This window comes from Orbicella faveolata, unplaced genomic scaffold (assembly GCF_042242905.1).
Source record: "Orbicella faveolata isolate gen_17 unplaced genomic scaffold, um_ofav_v1 contig_34, whole genome shotgun sequence".
NCBI classification, from domain to species: Eukaryota; Metazoa; Cnidaria; class Anthozoa; order Scleractinia; family Merulinidae; genus Orbicella; species Orbicella faveolata.
The window spans coordinates 14,559,470-14,577,500 of record NW_028301563.1 but is presented as its reverse complement, the minus strand read 5'-3'; the positions used below and the strand labels follow the sequence as shown (position 1 = coordinate 14,577,500).

General features: G+C 38.2%; 2 protein-coding genes across 5 annotated transcripts in view; one reads left to right on the top strand and one right to left on the bottom strand.

Annotated features, from left to right (window-relative positions):
- Window positions 1–18,031, top strand: part of LOC110057050 (uncharacterized) — a 45,856-nt gene that overhangs the window by 7,264 nt on the left and 20,561 nt on the right. For 2 of the 4 annotated variants that reach the window (XM_089272140.1, XM_089272141.1), the window contains exons 2-7: window positions 2,672–2,758; window positions 3,159–3,254; window positions 3,794–4,071; window positions 10,832–10,928; window positions 15,708–16,202; window positions 16,892–17,310. In XM_089272140.1, coding sequence (XP_089128266.1) covers window positions 3,895–4,071; window positions 10,832–10,928; window positions 15,708–16,202; window positions 16,892–17,310 — 1,188 coding nt within the window. In that variant the 5' untranslated portion in view covers window positions 2,672–2,758; window positions 3,159–3,254; window positions 3,794–3,894. The remainder of the gene's footprint in view (window positions 1–2,671; window positions 2,759–3,158; window positions 3,255–3,793; window positions 4,072–10,831; window positions 10,929–15,707; window positions 16,203–16,891; window positions 17,311–18,031) is intronic. The other 2 variants (XM_089272139.1, XM_089272138.1) reach the window with 1 other exon arrangement.
- On the bottom strand, window positions 5,193–6,056 carry LOC149104959 (uncharacterized). Its single transcript, XM_089271369.1, has one exon. The coding sequence runs from the start codon at window positions 6,054–6,056 to the stop codon at window positions 5,193–5,195; it is 864 nt and encodes a 287-aa protein (XP_089127495.1).

The following is an 18,031-nucleotide window of genomic DNA, read 5'->3' as shown; positions in this document are numbered from 1 at the left end:
TCAGTCTTTAAGAGGGCTCTTCCACTGATGAAGGATAAAATCTCGATCAAATAGCCCTGTTTACTTTAAATACTCCTCGTTGAAATGCTTCTCAGTTTTACAAATCAAATTTAAGTGGTTTTATTGTTACACGAAAGGTGGCAACAGAACGTGCTGTTCCATGGCAATTTGATAATTAGATTAGTTCTTGTTTATCAGTGAAAAGAAAATTTGTGTGTTAAATAAAGCAAATCGTTCCTCATCCATTTCTTAATTTGACATTCAACTTTCTTCCATGTATCTCCAGCTGTGAAAAAAAAAAAAAAAAAAATACAAGCACACCTTCCGTGTGTTTCCAAGAAAGCAAGACTTTCATGTTACTTACCTTTGCGAGGAAAACAAAAGTATCAAGTTACAAATGTTGGTGTGAAAAGTAAAATTAAAAGTAAAATTGTCGCATTCGCCACTTCAATGTATTAACTAGCAAGGTCAATACAAACCAGGAGTGAGGAACAGCAGGGGTTATATAGGAACTGTGTAATACAGTACTGTGTGAGAGCTATACATTACACGCTGCACTATCCGAGATTATAAAAATAATAACTGAGATACTATGCATGCTCTGATTGGTCAATAGAGTTGCTAAACCTATGTTCTGTTGTACCAGTAAAGCACGGTTCCCGATCTATGGCAACTGTACACGAGAATTTAAGAGAACTCGCAACTCTGGCGATAACAAATGTAATGAACAGTTTTGCCTTTCACTGGCTGAGATATCAATAACATGAATATCTTTTCATTCTACATAAAAATTTGCAAGGAAAAAAAGGACTAGAAGTTCGTATTCATATAAAGCTTATCTGTTTTTTCCAGGGCAAAAAATTAACGTCGACTCCGGTTGGATTTGAGATTAAAATTAAGGAAATATATTTATGCTTAAGATTAACTATAAAATTAATTCATTTACCGATAACTCACCATGTATTTATTTCTGATTGTACAAATAATATTTGGCATATAAAAGGGCGGGAAGTTTTAAACCCTTTTTTCAGTGCTTTCCACGGTCTGTGGAGGGTGCAGTCAGCTGGGCTTGACTGATCAATTAGGGTTGTCAAAAAAGCGGGGAAATATTTCTTTCTATCAGAAATTTTGAGTTTAAATTCAATGCATGCATGCATGCATAACACAATAAATGAATTTGGTTTCCATAAGCTTAGCTTTCAAGCAATAGTTTTCATTTAGCAAAATACAGAGAAACACAGACTTCATAGCCTTCAGCATAAGTAAATAAATTCTGAATAGAGTTCGGAAGCAGTGTTTTTTAACTAACTTTTATACCATTCACGAAACCCTGTCAGAATACTTTTGAGTTAATTAATATACTTTTTGCCTTTCACTGTTAACCTTTTCCTTTCCTTTCTTAAAACTTTCTTGACTTGAAATGTTTTCGTTGCTTTGCTCTGCGGATTTCATGTCGGGCACAGAGTCTCCTTTTATTCTTTCAGTCACTGTGATTGGTTGGTCACATCATCTCATGAATTTGATGAGAATAAGCAATTTGATCATGAAAGTACAATAATTTTCCTCTCGTTAACAGGCTTTTTCCAAAGTTTTTTCATAAAAGCGATAGACCACTCTTTTTATGGGTTTACTGGCACAATGACTTGAGATGTTGGGAGAACACTTGAAAAGCTTGTAAATCACTTGCCTAACAGCTGGTGATTTACAAGCTTTTCTCATGTTCTCCCAACATCCCGCATGCTTTATTGCACCAGTAAACCCATAGAAAGAGTGGTCTATTGCTTAATTGTCTCTCTAGTTACTCTTTGTTCAGTGTATATATAACAGATTATCATAAACAAAATTGATAATCGTTGATTACTCATTTATTATTCATCAATGTCACTGATTAGTTGTGTCTGGCTTATTTGCATGAGCTTCCTGCATGACCATGGTCCAAAAGAATAGTGAGAATGGGCAATGGGGTAGCCTGGACACTTTTTTATTTATTTATTTGTTTATTTATTTATTTATTTATTTTTTTTGCCATGCGGCATCATAAAAAAATACATGTACATGTAGCAGTAACAGCATAGAAACAATGAAACTGTTACAGTATGTGGTTACTGACATGACAATGTGGTGATGTAATATGATATTCTGTCAACTGTGCATTATTCATTGACCATAAATTAACTTGTAAGATTCAATTTTCACTTTTTGTTCTATCATAGGTCTTTATCATAAAAGCAAGGATAATAGCAATAGGACCAATGATAGCCTTATGCACTTTAGTATCATGGGTGTGAAGTGGTCTGATGATGATGTTATCTAATTGTAAAGCGCATTTGATCATGTACATCATGGAAAATTGCGCTATATAAGTTTTAATTATTTTTATTATCGTTATTGTTATCGTTATCGTTATCGTTATCGTTATCGTTATCGTTATTGTTATTGCTACTATGGTTAGTATGCTGAGGTTGGGTCAGGTCCATGTTGACTGGCCAGGGACATTCCCCTATTCCTCATCCTCTATTATACTCTCTTACTCCATAGTTTTTCCACACTAGTTCTTGCAACGTTTGGGTGACAAGCTGTCTATTGCATTTTTGTTTCGTATTTATAACAAGTAGGTCTTGATGAAATTAAGCTATGAATTAAGCTTTATTAAAAACTGTTTCATAAACAGGTGATGATGCGGTTGGAAAATCATGGTTGGTACACAGATACCGTGTTGGACCAATTATAGATAAAGTTATTCAAGCCACTATTGGAGGTGAGTTCTAATCAGGTTGACATAAATTGAGTTCATGTAGGTTTAATTATTACATAACAAAGTTAATTCAGTCAAGGCTGATAACTAAAACCAATCAATAAGATTGGTTTATTGCCAGTCCAATATTTTCCTAGAATAAGATATGTGGCCCTGTTGGACCACTCTTGAAGAGCTCTGTTGTTGAAGTTTTTAATGGCTTACTTGCCTGAAATAATGCACACATTACAGGTTGTTTATCATTTTCTTCCAACTTTTCTCCTTTTTTCAGTCTTTAATGATGATTTCCAGTCCATACTGTGCATTATTATTTCACTCAATGAAATGCGAATCTATGTTACTTGTTATGAACCACATAACTTATCTTTGAGGCCTTTGAAATTCTTTTTCCTTGATTTTACAGCTACAAAGTTGTTTCATCAAGTGATACCAGAAAGAATGAAGCATAAAGTTTTGCATCCATTATGGCAGTTGACATGAAACTTCAAAATTACTTCATGTAAGTAGTTGCAAATTGTTTCATTTTGTGACGTTCTACATGAATCAAAAAAAAAAAAGCTCAACCAAACTCCTGAGAGTGCACAGTATGAACTGGAAATCACCTTAAAATGTCAGGCATGAGCAAATACTAAGTCAGCCAGAATTGCAGCCTTGAAGTTTATGTTAATAATAATTACCTTTCCTTAGTCTTTAATGTTTGGATTGTAATAGACTGTTTATTAATCAAGTTTGCTTGGTACCATAGTGGGGACAGGGAGAATATCAGCCCGAGTACTGTAAATACCTACAGTACATGTAATACATCATACCTTTTTGTGGTATGCTTTGTTGGCAATTGTCAGGCTCATTTCATCTTGCCATGGGTATTTTGGCTCATGAAACGAGTTTAATATCCAGCCTAAGCATACCAGAAAGGTACGATTATGTATTAATGTAGCCCCTCAAGCTTGAATACATGTACTAAGATATACTTATCTCATCACATAATTTTTATTGGAAGTGGATATTGCATCTTTCCACTTTAATTTCTTATTCTAGTTGACGTATATGTCAAGGAAGTACAACTAGATTACGACAGATATGTGAAAATTGGAATATGGGACACTGCTGGCAATGAAAGATTTGATTCTGTTAGTGCAATGTACTGCAGAGGAGCACATGCTGCAATTGTTGTGTATGACATAACACAGGAAAAGTCATTTTGGAAAGCAAGATCTTGGTTACAAAGACTTCAGTATGAGGCCACTCCAAATATTTTTAAAGCACTAGTTGGAAATAAAGCAGATTTTGTAAGCAAGAGGGAGGTGGAATATAAGGTAATTTGTGTTACTTTGTAGCTCTGTAGGTTTCCATCAGGCATAAGATCTGGAGTTTTATTTAAAAATCTAATTCTGTCCATATTTCTTGTGGCAATTCCCCATTTTATAATAGTTAATTTTAATTTTGCTCTCGCAAATTCGATTACTCAGTTGATTTGAAATGAAGAGGTGATCTAGTCTACATTGTATTTTCATCGAGGGGTTCGCCCACGTAGGGCCAAATGAGTCCGGGTTTTTGTAGCGCCAGGTATCGAGCAGATTATGCGTTTTAATCAAAGCCTTGAGTTCGATAGTCGATGCTTTTCTAATGTCAACAGGTTTGCCACCTCTTTTGTCTAAAGTGCCGATTACGCAATTAAAATCGCCCCCCAACACAAGATTTTCATTTCCATATTTGCCGAGGATATTATTTGAAAGCTCCCTTAGGAATACAACCTTTTGGTTTGGATCGTTTGGTGCATAAACATTAACCAGTACAACTTTAGTATTATCAATAACAATCTCTGCTAAAATATATCTCCCGTGATCATCTGAGGCAATTTTTTCAATGTTTATGTCAAGCCGTGGTTTAAAAAGAATCATAACTCCTCTGCTATGAGACGAACCATGGCTAGATACGACTTTGCCTCCCCATTCCGTCTCCCATCTTCCGATAGTATCGAGCGAGGAATAAGTTTCTTGCAAAAAAATTATATCTGCTTTTTGTTGATGTAGCCAACGAAAAACTTGTCTTCGCTTTCTCGAGCCGTTTAACCCTCTTACATTTAGCGATATAATTTTATGCATTTAGATTCTCTGCAGAAGGCGAAGTCACAATATTCCAGAGAAAAAATTAAGCACTTGTTTATACTATAGTTCTCACTGTGCGGCGAGATATCATAACTTAGAATTAATTTTCTTTTGTTGACCGAGTTGAAGTTAGATAGATAAATACATTTCACCATACTTACAACAGAAATACAACTACACACACAACACAACCTACTCACTACTTCAGACTTACTTATGCTTTTGTGCGGCGTTTACTGACTGGGTTAAAATTGGGGTACTAGCGGCAGCAATTTAGCCATGGTTGAGTTGTACGGCGGAGCAAGAAAGTCAATTAAACATATTTAAAACTAACTGTTCATTGGACATCCGTACAGAGGGAAAAGAGCTGTTTCCGGTCCTCGGTAGAGTGAGCCGTTGATAAAAAGTTTTTCTACCTTAAAGTACGCTTCTTTCTTTTCACGTTTGGCAGCCTTGAGAACGGGATATAACTTCCTTCTTATCTCATCCACTTCTTTTGGAAAGTCGTCGGATATTCCAATGTTGGTGCCCTTAGGAAGGTTTTTGATGAACGACTTTATGAAGTTCTTGTCTTGATAAGCGGAAAGTCTGACTATAATTGGACGGGATCCGGAGTTTCGGCCGTCGCGTGTATGCGTAGAAATCCTATGATCTCTGTCAAAGTGTATTTCCTTTACATCGTTGGGTGGAATTTTCAGTTTCGTGCGCATAAATTCCCGTAAAGCAGTTTCGGTATCGCTGTTAGATTCACGTTCTCCCTCCTTCACTCCAGAGAATTTTAAGTTGCCTCTGCGACTATGGCATTCCAGTTTGATATGCCGTCTTTGTAATTCCGTGAGTTCTTTATTTATTCGCTCTTGATCGGCGTTGATCTTTTGTTGCTGAGACTCTGCGTCATTTGCCTTGGTTTTTAGATCTTCGATTTCTGCTTGAGCATATTGCAGGCTTGTTTGTAGGGATTTATTTTCTTCTTCGAGTTGATTGATTCTGGACTTATAGTTTTCCAACTCGGGAAGGACATTTAAGAGCAAGTTGAGCTTCTCTTCAATGCTGCTGAGTCTTGAGTTCGTTGCATCGCTGCATTGTCCACATGGCTGCCTGCAGTCTTCTTCGTCAGTTTGGGAGCCTCCCTCTCGAGTTCTTTTCCTCCCTTTCTCCTTCACGTCATTTCTATTAGCTTGATCGTTAGGCATTTTGTCGCATTTAAGATATAACAACCATTACTGTGGCTACCAGGTTAAAAGATTCTAGGAGCTCTTTCGTGTCGTGTCCGCCATGTTTCCCGGCTCGAGCCCAGTCTCAAAAATAATTCCAAATATTTATTCTGACCACTCTGCAGTCCTGCCCTCTATATCTTTCACCGAACACGAACCCCCTCGTGGGCCCGGCTTCTGGAAATTTAACAACTCGTTGTTGTCGGACACGAAATATGTAGAATTATTGAATTTCTTAATTCCAGAGCTCGCCAAAAAGCATCAGGGAACTGAGGACAAGGGTTTGTTCTGGGAAATGATTAAAGTGGAAATCAGAGCATTTACAATAAAATTTTCGAAAAAAAAAAAGCAAAAAGCAAGCGTGACGAAGAGTCTGCCCTTTTGTCGGAGATGATCAAGCTGCAGTGCAAGCTCCAGACAGCGTACAGCGATTCCCTAAGGAGCGAAATAGAAAGAATAAAAACCAAGCTTTCAAAAATAGCAAGCGTGAAGACGCGTGGCACGATTATACGAAGCAGAGCGCGCTGGTATGAACATGGCGAGAAAAACAGTAAGTATTTCTACAATTTAGAAAAAACAAACCAAAGGAAAAAACATATAACAGCCTTAAAAGTCAATGATCACGCAAAATTAACCGACCCGAGGGAGATTCTTGAAGAGGAAAAGCGCTTTTTTAAACAGATATATACATCAAAAAACACGAATCCGAACGGCTCGGAATTTATTGAATTCTTTAATACGGAAAATGTATTGTCAGAAGAAACTGAAAAAATTTGCGAAGGCATTATATCTGTCGATGAATGTAAACGAGCGCTTATGAAGATGGAAAGCAATAAAACACCAGGTACAGATGGCCTCACTTCAGAGTTCTATCGCTTTTTTTGGAACGCTGTTGGTAAATTCATGGTGGAAAGTTTTAATTATGCATTTCAACACGGATCACTTTCTATCTCTCAACGACAAGGTATTATTTCTTTAATCCCAAAAAAGAACAAGAACGCGGAATATTTAACAAATTGGAGACCAGTTTCGCTACTTAATGTTGACTACAAAATTGCGACCAAAACTATCGCTCTTCGCTTGGAAAAGATCTTGCCAAGCGTAATACATCCTTGTCAGTCCGGCTACGTAAAGGGTAGATTCATTGGAGAAAGTATCAGACTAATAGCAGACACAATGGACTTCACTAAAATTAAAAATATACTAGGTATAGCTGTTTTCTTAGATTTCGAGAAAGCTTTTGATTCAATTGAATGGGACTTTATCCAAAAATGCCTTGAATCTTTCAACTTTGGACCAAATCTCCGGCAATGGATCAGCGTGTTCTATAAAGACATCTCTAGTTGTGTCTTTAACAATGGCGTTGCCTCTAAACACTTCTACTTAGAACGCGATGTCCGTCAGGGTTGTCCCCTTTCAGGCATACTCTTTGTTATCGCTATGGAGCTTCTTGCCCAAAGTATAAAACGGTCAAAAGACATCAAGGGCATACATATCCAGGGAAATGAAGAGGTCAAGCTCACACAGTATGCTGACGACACAACTGCCCTTCTTGCTGATGTCCAGTCAGTTTCTAATTTAGTTGACTTACTCTCACTGTTTGAAAAGTGCTCTGGCCTAAAAATAAATCAGGCAAAATCAGAAATGCTATGGCTTGGCTCCATGCGCCACAGGAAAGACGCAACTTGCAACCTCCAAATCAGCGATGATCCCGTTTACGCGCTCGGTGTGCATTTTACCTATAATATTGAATTGTCTCATAAGAAAAATTTTTTTGAAAAATTAGGATCCCTAAAAAAAACCTTAAGTGTCTGGTCCCGAAGAGACTTATCTATATACGGTAGAATAAATATTGTTAAAACGTTAGCCCTCTCCAAACTTGTATTCATCTCCAGTGTTATGGAGACTCCAAAAAACTTTGCAACAGAGGTCAATAAAATAGTGTTCGATTTTATCTGGAAGCAAAAACCCGCCAAAATAAAAAAGACAACCCTCGTCAAGAAGAAATCGGATGGCGGTCTTGGCATGAAAGATTTTGTACTTTTCGATAAGGCTTTGAAACTAACTTGGGTAAAACGGCTGTGCTCAGACTCAGATGCACCGTGGAAGTATATTCCAAAATCGTTTCTCTCTACTGTCGGCGGTACTGAGATCTTTCAATGTAATTATGACTACAACTTTCTTGATCTTAATGGCCATCTTCCTGAATTTTACAAACAAATTATTCATCATTGGCAAGAAATCGTGTCTACGACACCTCACAGCAAGACCGAGATACTGTCTCAGACAATCTGGAACAACAAATTCATTACGATGGACAAAAAAATGGTATATCTACCTCATTGGCACCGAGCAGGTATAAAGCAAATTTCAGACCTTTTTGACGAGCGTGAAAATTGTTTCCTGCCTTTCCTTTCCTTGCGCAATAAATACACAAAAATTGCAACTTTTTACAATGTTATAGTCTTTTATCTGCGATCCCTCAAAGTTGGAAGAAGCTCCTTCACGTTAATTCTGGCGACTCTACTACACCTCGCCGCCAATCTGTACTATAACGTGCAAGATGTTATACGACAAACTGTTAACCTTAGAAAATCTTCCTCCTCCCACTTCAGAAAAAAAACTCTTATCATACGGCATCGCAAAAGAGAATCTAAATAAAATTTATCTTCTGCCTTTCACAGCCACAAAAGAAGTTAAATTGGTAATGTTTCAGCACAAAATTATACACAACATTTTAGCCACGAACAGTATATTATACAAAATGAACAAGGTTGCCTCCCCATCCTGCCCTTTCTGTCCCTCTGATAGTCAAAACATACGTCATTTGTTTATTAGCTGTCCGCAAGCGTCTTCCTTTTGGTATAAGTTCCAAAGTTGGTATTCTACCGTAAGTAACGCGAGTTTAATTCTCTCCGAGCCAGAGGTATTATTTGGAATTACTCGTCCTTGTACTCACCGTTTGACCCTCAACCACTTCATAATACTAGGCAAATACTTTCTTTATATCAACGCTCTAAATAATACTATGTTCGTTTTTAGCGACTTCATCTCATTAGTGCAGGATAAAATCGAGATAGAAAAATATATTGCTGCCACGTTGAATGGCGAAAGGGAATTTCAACAGAAGTGGAAATTCCTTCTCACCATTTAAGGCGTTTCCCTTAGTAATTAGTTGCAAGGTCTTTGTTTCTCTTTTTTTTTGTTTGTTTTGTTGTTGTCGTTTTTTTTATAATTAAGTAATTACATTGTATTGTAACTCCTTAAGTAACGTAATGTGTAAGTCATAATAAGCAATTAATGTGTATTGTAAGTAAGTAACGTAATGCCAAGTATTGTAAATAGGTGTTTTTTTATGTATTGTAAGTGACGTTTGTAAGACGGTAAAAGCATTAGAAATAATAATAATAATAATAATAATAATAATAATAATAATAATGATGATGATGATGATGATAATAACAATAAGTATGGGTTATTGACCAAGCTTGTTCGGTCAAGATGGCTGGATATTGGCCAAGTTTTTTTCTTGCGAGTTTATGGACCGAGACGGAGTCGAGGTCCATAAACTCGCAAAAAAAGAACGAGGCCAGTATCCAGCCATCTTGACCGAACAAGCTTGGTCAATAAAGGATTTATTATATGGATTTCGGGGAAATTTTCTTGCGGGACACGGCGGGTAGTCCCGAGCGGGCAAGATAGCTCCATCTTGCCCGCTCGGGTAGCCAATCACGGCGCAGGATTTGTTTCATCTTGCCCGCTCGCGGAGCTAACCATATAATAATGTAGTGTATTGTAAGTAGGTTAGTTATTGTTGTGAGTAGAGTAAGGCAATGTAAGTAATTATGTGTTTAGCAATTAAAAAAAAATAGTTAATTTTAATTCTAATTTTATATTAAAAGTCAGCCTAAAACAACAGACCTCAGTATGAGGCTCTGGGGAATAACTACAGAGTTTGTGGGGTTTATTTTAAACAGTTAGGGTTGGACTTAGTTTTGTTTCACAAGGAAGTTTGTTCCAGAGAAAAGGTCCAGAGCGTGCAAAGGCGTGATCACCAAATGTCCTGTGTTTGGTTCTGGGAACAGCGAGGAGGTTATGGTCTTGGGAGCGCAAGCCATAATTTTTGTTAGTCTTAATGTGTAAAAAGTCCTTAATAATATTATAGTCAGGTGCTTGATTATTTAGAGCTTTGTAAACAAGAAGTAACAGTTTAAACCGAACATGATAAATAACAGGAAGCTGGTGCAGATCGTACAATTCAGAGGAGATATGGTCAAATTTGGATACGCCAACAGTTAGTCTAGCAGTGGCATTTAATACTTTCTGAAGACGATCAGATTGGTAATTACTAATTAGGGACACCATAGAGAAGATAATTGTTGTGGTAGAGTTTTGATAGTCTCAGGACTGAGGAATTTCCTTATTTGCCGAATTTTGTAGAGGCCATAGAATGCCTGTACAAAACTCTATATAAATCTAATGTTATTATCATTATCATTATCATTATCATCATCATTATCATTATCATTATCATTATCATTATCATTATCATCATTATCAATATCAATATCATTATCATTATCATTATCACTATCGCTATCACTATCATTATTATCATTAGTGGCTCTAAGTCTCTTTTTTGGTGATTCCATTCATTGATGGATTCAGAATTGATCCTATTACAGGATTCCTATCTGCAATCTGCCTCTGTTAATGCAGACACAGTTCTTATTATCTTGAATATGATTGTTTAGGATGCTCAATCTTATGCACATGACAATGGTGTGGATCTGTTTATGGAAGTGTCATCAAAAACCGGTGAGAATGTGGAGGACTTATTCTTAACAGTAGGTGAGTTATAGATTGGTAGTATTAGTTTTCAATGCTATGTATACATGTTCATGTATGTATCTTTTCAGTGATTTCTATCATCAACCTACAATGTGTGATCTCTCTTCCACTGTATTGGACAAAATTCAATGTACATGTCCATTCATTTAGATAACTCGGGAAAACGCTATGCAGGCTGCACTGGCCGGCACCTATTCCAACGTGGTGCGGACCATCAGAGCTCAGCTGGAATCGGAAACCACATCAAGAAGGAACGTAATATGGAGCCAAGGAGCCTTAAAGACCATTTTCATATCTTAAAGAAAGGCACGAGTAAACTTGACTGCCTGAGATATGGAATGTTATATATCCGATGATGTTGTTAAAAGTGTGACAGGCCTGACACGACTCCTGCGGGTTTCGTGATGTTGTATGTAATTAGTTTGACCTTTATAGTTTTGCTCTAACGAGTATATCTTTTAGAGATCTGCCTCTTTTGTAAGAGATAATGGGTGGTTCCCGAAAAATCTCTCGAAGCAGGGGTTGTTTCTCAATGATATGCCATTTGCTCATTAAAATCTTTTTGAGATTTGGCACTAACGGGTTGTATTTTGTGACGAAAGGCAATATGATTTTTCGCACCTTCTGTTTTTCCCGTAGCGCGTATTTTCTCTCTAAGAATTTGACTTCTGCGAGGGTCTTTTCAACTATGTTGTTTGGATAGCCTCTGTCGCGTAATCGCGACTTGAAATTATTAATGCTTTCTTCAAAAAGTGCTTTTGAAGAGTTAGTTCTTAGAAGTCTGAGGGCTTCCCCTTTGATGAAGCCCTTCGCCACACCGGGGGCGTGGCAAGAAGAGAAATACGTGTACTGAAAGGTTTCAGTAGGTTTGAAATGTGTGCGAATGTCTAGGATTGACTCCTCGTAGAATCTTTTGCCTTTAAATACTGCAGTGCCTAGGAAGTTTGCATCAGCGTGTTTGCGTGTTTGCTAATGTAATTACATTCTCACTACGTGCCTTAGGCTTATTGTCTCTGGCCGGACGTGGCCGGTTTTTGATAAGTTTCTCATTGTCAGTTTTGCCTTGGCCAGGTTCATTTTCTGCTCTGTTTTTCTTAGTTTGTTCTTGGTGCGTTCTATTTTCCTGTAATGGAAACGTGTTAATGCACCAATCAGCTTTTGTTCGGCGCCCTTTCTGATGTGGTTTATGTCCTGCTTGAAGTCTTCGTCCGACACGATGTTTGCTCAAACGTTGTATCGTAATAATTTTGGACATGTTTTCTTTTCAGTGTGCGCCTTTAGTTTCGGGATAGAATCTTCAGATTTTTCGATTTTCTTCTTCAAGGCTATGGTGCTGTCGTCGTATCTTGTTCTTTTGCTGGCGAGTTTAGGGCTGTACGTCTCTGAGGGGTACGTCACACCGACACTTAAATAAAGTGATTATTATTATTATTATTATTATTATTATTCTTATTATTATTATTATTATTATTATTATTATTATTATTATTATTATTATTATTATTATTATTATTGCGGATTGGCGGTCGTTGGCCGCTCTCCAGCTCGTCTTCACTGTACAACTATGCAACAGCTCTTCCTCGTTTACGGCGTTAGTTTCGTTTTCGCGGTCATCCGCTTGGCCTGAAGAGGATGGGCCAGGTAACATGTTGCCGTCTTTGTCTAGTATTTTGTTCATTCTTCAACAAGACTGCAGTTTCGATTCCAAAGCAAATCTTTTCGATTGTTGCTTTTGTGTTCTCTGTCAGGGAATGACAGCGTGAAGTGATTTCATTCCGTGGTGAATGAGCGTATTGGTGTTAATATACCCGCTGTGAGGATCGAAAATACTGGCCTAAGGCGGTACTCAATACTTAGTCTCAGTCAGAACAAAACTGTTTGTTTAATTAACACAGTTTCCTAATGGTCACATGTTTTCTTGTCACTTAAAGTATTTTGCCACCTTGTGTGCATAATTGTAGATCCTTTTACAATGCAAAAAATAAACTTCACATTCACTTGACAATGAAATCGTACGATGTGGATGAAAGCTATTTCATCCACAATTTAATCCACAAATTTGGGATTTTTCTTGGGTTAAAAACTTTGCCTAGTATTTTGTCTGGTAATTAGATCCTAGTAGGTACTTGACGTAGAAAGGCAGGCTCTACTGTTAAGAAAAACGAAGGAGCACATGCATATCATGCAGTACAAGTGCTTATATTTAAACGGTGTCCTGCATTTTGCATCGAAATGATAAAAAACTTTTGATTTTGGGGGGGACTTAGTTTCGCCCACAGAGATTTTTATTTTATTTTAATTGTACACTTCTGTTTCTGTTTCTTTTCGCATACGAGACAAACACTACGTTTATGAGGAGGACCACTTTAGATTGGCTCCAGGCATTATCAGACTTTAAACCCATGAACATGACCATACAACCAAACCAGATAGTCAATCTTCTTTTCGATCAGCTCCTAACACTGTTTCCTGGGCATTATGCCCGTCAAAGCCTGGAACTTTTTCTGGCTGGTATACTTTCCTGAGTTGGAGAGGATTGCACCAAGTCACGAGCATGATGTTGCAACTGGTGCAGATGGCCAATCCTGTTGCAATGGGCGAGGCAGTTGTCTAGGGTGGGCACTCTGCTTGTCAGTTCTTCTAGAACTAGGTCGACTCTTGCACGAAACAGGCCCAGGGATGGTGGTATTTAAGAAACAGAAAACATGTGCTGTGTTTCTATCGAGTTATAGAAACACGAGTGGAAGTTTGTAAGAACAACAAATGCTGTGGGAACACGAGCCGCAGGCGAGCGTTTCCACAGTTTTTTCGAGTCCTCCCAAACTTTCTCGAGTGTTTCTATAACTCTTTATAGTTCACCACTAAATTTTCTCCGATTGTTATTGGTTTAAATCGATCACGTGACCGATAGTGTTCGTCTGCGGAGAGACACTATCAGCCCATAGTGCTCGTCCGCGGAAAATACCCGCATGGATAGTGCTCGTCCGTGAAACTTTTTTCTGTAAACAAGCGGGTTCATAGAAAATAAACAATTTAAATTGTATTAAGTGGGTTTTTGTCGGTTTTCTTTTTCAAATTTTACATTTGACTTTCACGGCTTTCATCTGAAAAAGTTCAAGATAATCAATATGATTTTTGAAATAGTGCGCGGAAGAAAATTTAATGGTGAACAATAAAGACAATAGAGTGTTTATGTCTCGGAACTATCTGTCTGATAGTTGCCCCTTGGAATTTTGATGTTCTTAAAACTAGCATATTTGCCCTCGGAGCTTCGCTTCTCGGGCAAATATTTGTTTTAAGAACATCAAATTTCCGCGGGGCAACTATCAGCCGATAGTTCCTCGACAGAAACACTCTATTGTTTAAATAGAAACACGGAGAACATGTTTTCTATTTCTTTTAGAAAACAGAAAACACCGGAACGAAAAAAAGGAAAACAACTTGTTAACTTTAATTATGAAAATGTAAATTCTCTTTGCTCGCGCCATGATTACGTCAACAGCTCGTGCTAGTTCTGTGTTTCTATCGAGTTATAGAAACACGATTTTTAACCAATCAGCAAGCGTATTTTTTTAGGGCTGTTTTCTGAATGTATTTCATGGCCAACTGCGAGAATCTAGTTGCATCTTTGAGCTTCAAAAGAACCACCTCTATGGAGGTCTATTTGGTGCTTTTTGCAGTGTGCAGCTTTTGGTTCGATCGACTGGCTCTTCTCAGTTGGTTAGAGGACTGGACTTGAAATTCCGAGCTCGTATGTGCGAATTCCATTCCCAATCGGTAGTTCTGAGTTTTCAGGATTCCTGCTTTTCTTATGTTAGCTGCGAAAAACGCCACTGGGATCTTTTGATCATGGTGCATGTTTGTGATTGCATGTGGATTCATGGTGTCCACTTTTGCTAATAGTTTTAAATTGCGTTAAAATTGAAGACATGATGACGTCATGGCTTGCATACTTTTCAGGCGTTAAAGCTACTGCTAAATCTTGTGGTTGGACGTGACTAAAGTTCTGGGTGCCATAGATACGAAAGGAAGACATTGAGACGTAGGTGGGACTGATTCGTTGCAGTCCAGGTACTTTCAATTCCGAGAATTGTGCCCTGAGCAAAAACAGTCGTAGCTGTTTGCTGTTGCGGAGAGGACTATGTTGACGTGGTTTGTTGTATCGGAGTAACCAAATTTCTCATTGTCAGGACAGCCATAGGTATAGCCTGGGTCGCGGATGCTCCATACCGCTGGTATATGTTGTTTACAGAGTTAAATGTCCGTCTGCAACGCAGGCTACAGCCTACACTGTGTGCGTTAGGGTTGTGGAATTCTTCTATGTCTGTGTTTCAACTCTTTTGTAAGTTGACGAAATTCTTGTCCACTAAACGTACATGTATACTTTGTCTTGCGTCCTTAAATTCAACAGAGTCTTCTGAGACTGCTTTGGTCGTGCCATTTTTCAGGTTACTTCAGATATTCTTTGGATTGACGGTACGGAGTCATTGTTGTAAGGTCCTGATGAGAAAAGCATTGCAATGTGTGATACTTGTCACTGAAATACACATAGGGATTGACGTTTTCCAACACCACATTACTGGTGCCACAGAAACACTTAAAATAATCATGCTGCTCAACAGTAAACCGCTGACATGTTTAATTTCCAATGAGAACCTAGTTAGTAGGCACAACGAGCAACATGTGTTGTTGTTTTACGTTTTGGATACTGGGCGTTTTGAATTTACTGTCTTTACAAAAGCAATGTTTATCAAAAAGAACTAATTTTAACTTTTGTAGGTTTTAATTTGGAGATGCAACAGTCGACGGATGAACTTAGGAAGACAATTCGTAAAGACAACAAGGCTTTAAATCTGGAAGGGAGAAGATTGTTAAGAATTTCAGACGCTGTCACAGAACTGACGGAGGTTAAAATACTTAACCTTTCACACAATGAACTCACAAGGTTGCCAATACGCACAGGCAACCTGACAAACCTCACAACGCTGAATTTGAACCACAACAAGCTAACAAAGTTTCCCGAAGCTGTTGTCAACCTGATCAACCTGACGCACTTGTTTGTGAACGACAATCAACTGTCATCACTACCGGGAAGTATGACAAGTCTGGAAAAACTGCAAGAGCTGGAATTGAAGAATAACAAAGTGAAAAGACTCTGTAAAGATATCGTTGACTTAAAGCATCTTGAAAAGCTGTCCGTGAAAGGTAACCCTTTGGCGTTCGAAGAAATTAGAAATCTCATGGAGCTGCAGTGGATTTATATAGACATTGCAGGTTAGCATAAAACATGGCCAGTTAAGCCATGTCTTGGTGCATTATGATGTAACAACATAACTGACTTGACTGCACACTTCTAGAAGTTATTCGCAATGGACAAATTCAAACACGCTTCTAAACCTAAAGGCACGAAAACAGAGGAACTGTTTATTCGTGCTTCAACCTCAATATGAATTATTTTGTTTTAGTCTGCTGATCGCTGGGGCCATGTTAGAATTTTACAATATATCGAAATCGATGTGGCCTGTGTGTTCTTGTTTAGTGTATTTTAATGAGGATGAGAATAAGTTAAGATAATAGTAATTTGTCTAATCGTATTCGCGTTTACATTAGACAATAACACAAAGATCAAAAAAAATAATAATTTGAATACATTAAACTGCCGAAAGTAATGACCCTGGTTACTTTCGGAACTAGCTGCCTTTGGGACTCGTTACTTTCGGGGGTGGTGACTTTCGGACTTTTAGGGTGTATTGCAGAGAGTATATTACAAAATGCTAACGTCGCAGGGACTGTGCTTATTTGCTACTTTCTGGTCACTTGCAGGTTTCTTTAACTGAAGTGTGCAACAGTAACCAATTTCACTTTGTGGTTGAAACTTAAGATTATTGTCTGTTTGCCTTTCCCGAAGATACAGCCTTTGCAATCAGAAAAATCACTGCATTTTCTTACAATTACACCTACAGTTCCTGCAGAAATATCAGTGCAAGGAGATGTTGCAAAGCAGCTCTATGAAAAAGCGCTGAAGGATGGATCTGTGAATGTTTATCGTGGTAGAATATTCTTCATTGGCCAGGATCGTGCTGGAAAAACAAGTTTGAAGAAATCTCTCTTAGGTTTGCCATTTAACCCTAAAGAACAGAGCACTGAGGGAATCCAAGTTGATCCTTCAGTCTGCGAGATTGAAGTCGAACAAGTTAAAAACTGGAATTCCACTTGCGAGAATAAGCCAAGTTTGGCGGAATTTTCTGAAGACATATCAAGAATGTTGGCTGAGAAACAATATCACTGGATACTCAATGAGGCTAAGAAAAACTTGGAAATGAATGTAGAACTAGACGAATCAATAATGGCCGTGGACAGAAAAAGATCAAACACAAATCAGGTTTGTTTAAAGTGAACGGGATGCTCATAAAATGAAAGAGATACTAAAAGGTTCCATGCTCCCTTATCGGCTGAAGTTCTCTATTACTAGTGACCTCTCACGCGAAAACGTACACTACGGCTATCCGTTCGAACGCTTAAAAACCGTTCGCTTGCCGTTTGCCATCCGTTTGTCATCCGTTCGTGATCGATGGGATGCCGTTCGAACGGATTGGATCATCCGTTCTTAAAAAATTTTAGTCGTTCGAACGGCTGCTGCTATCCGTTCGGAAAAAATCTTCATCCGTTCGAACGGCTGAGATTATCCGTTCGAAAAATATCTTCATCCGTTCGAACGGCTGAGGTTATTCGTTCGAATAAAATCTTCATCCGTTTGAAACAAAATGGTCATCCGTTCGAAAAAGTAGTTATCCGTTCGAACGGCTGAGGTTATCCGTTCGAAAAAAAAAAATGCAGCTTTTCGAACGGCTGATGTTATCCGTTTGAAAGGAACTGCGGTGGTTCGAACAGCTAATGTCACCCGTTCGGGAAAATAGTATTCAGCTGTTCGAACGGCTGCTGCTATTCGTTCACCCAAAGCTAATCAGTCGTTCGATCGGCCAACGGTATCTGATGGGATTCAGGCTTTCGAACGGCTGGGATTATCTGTTCAGAAGGAACTTTATACAGCCGCCCGAATGGCTGTGTTCGTTTAAAACAAAAATTCAACCCTTGCGATTCAA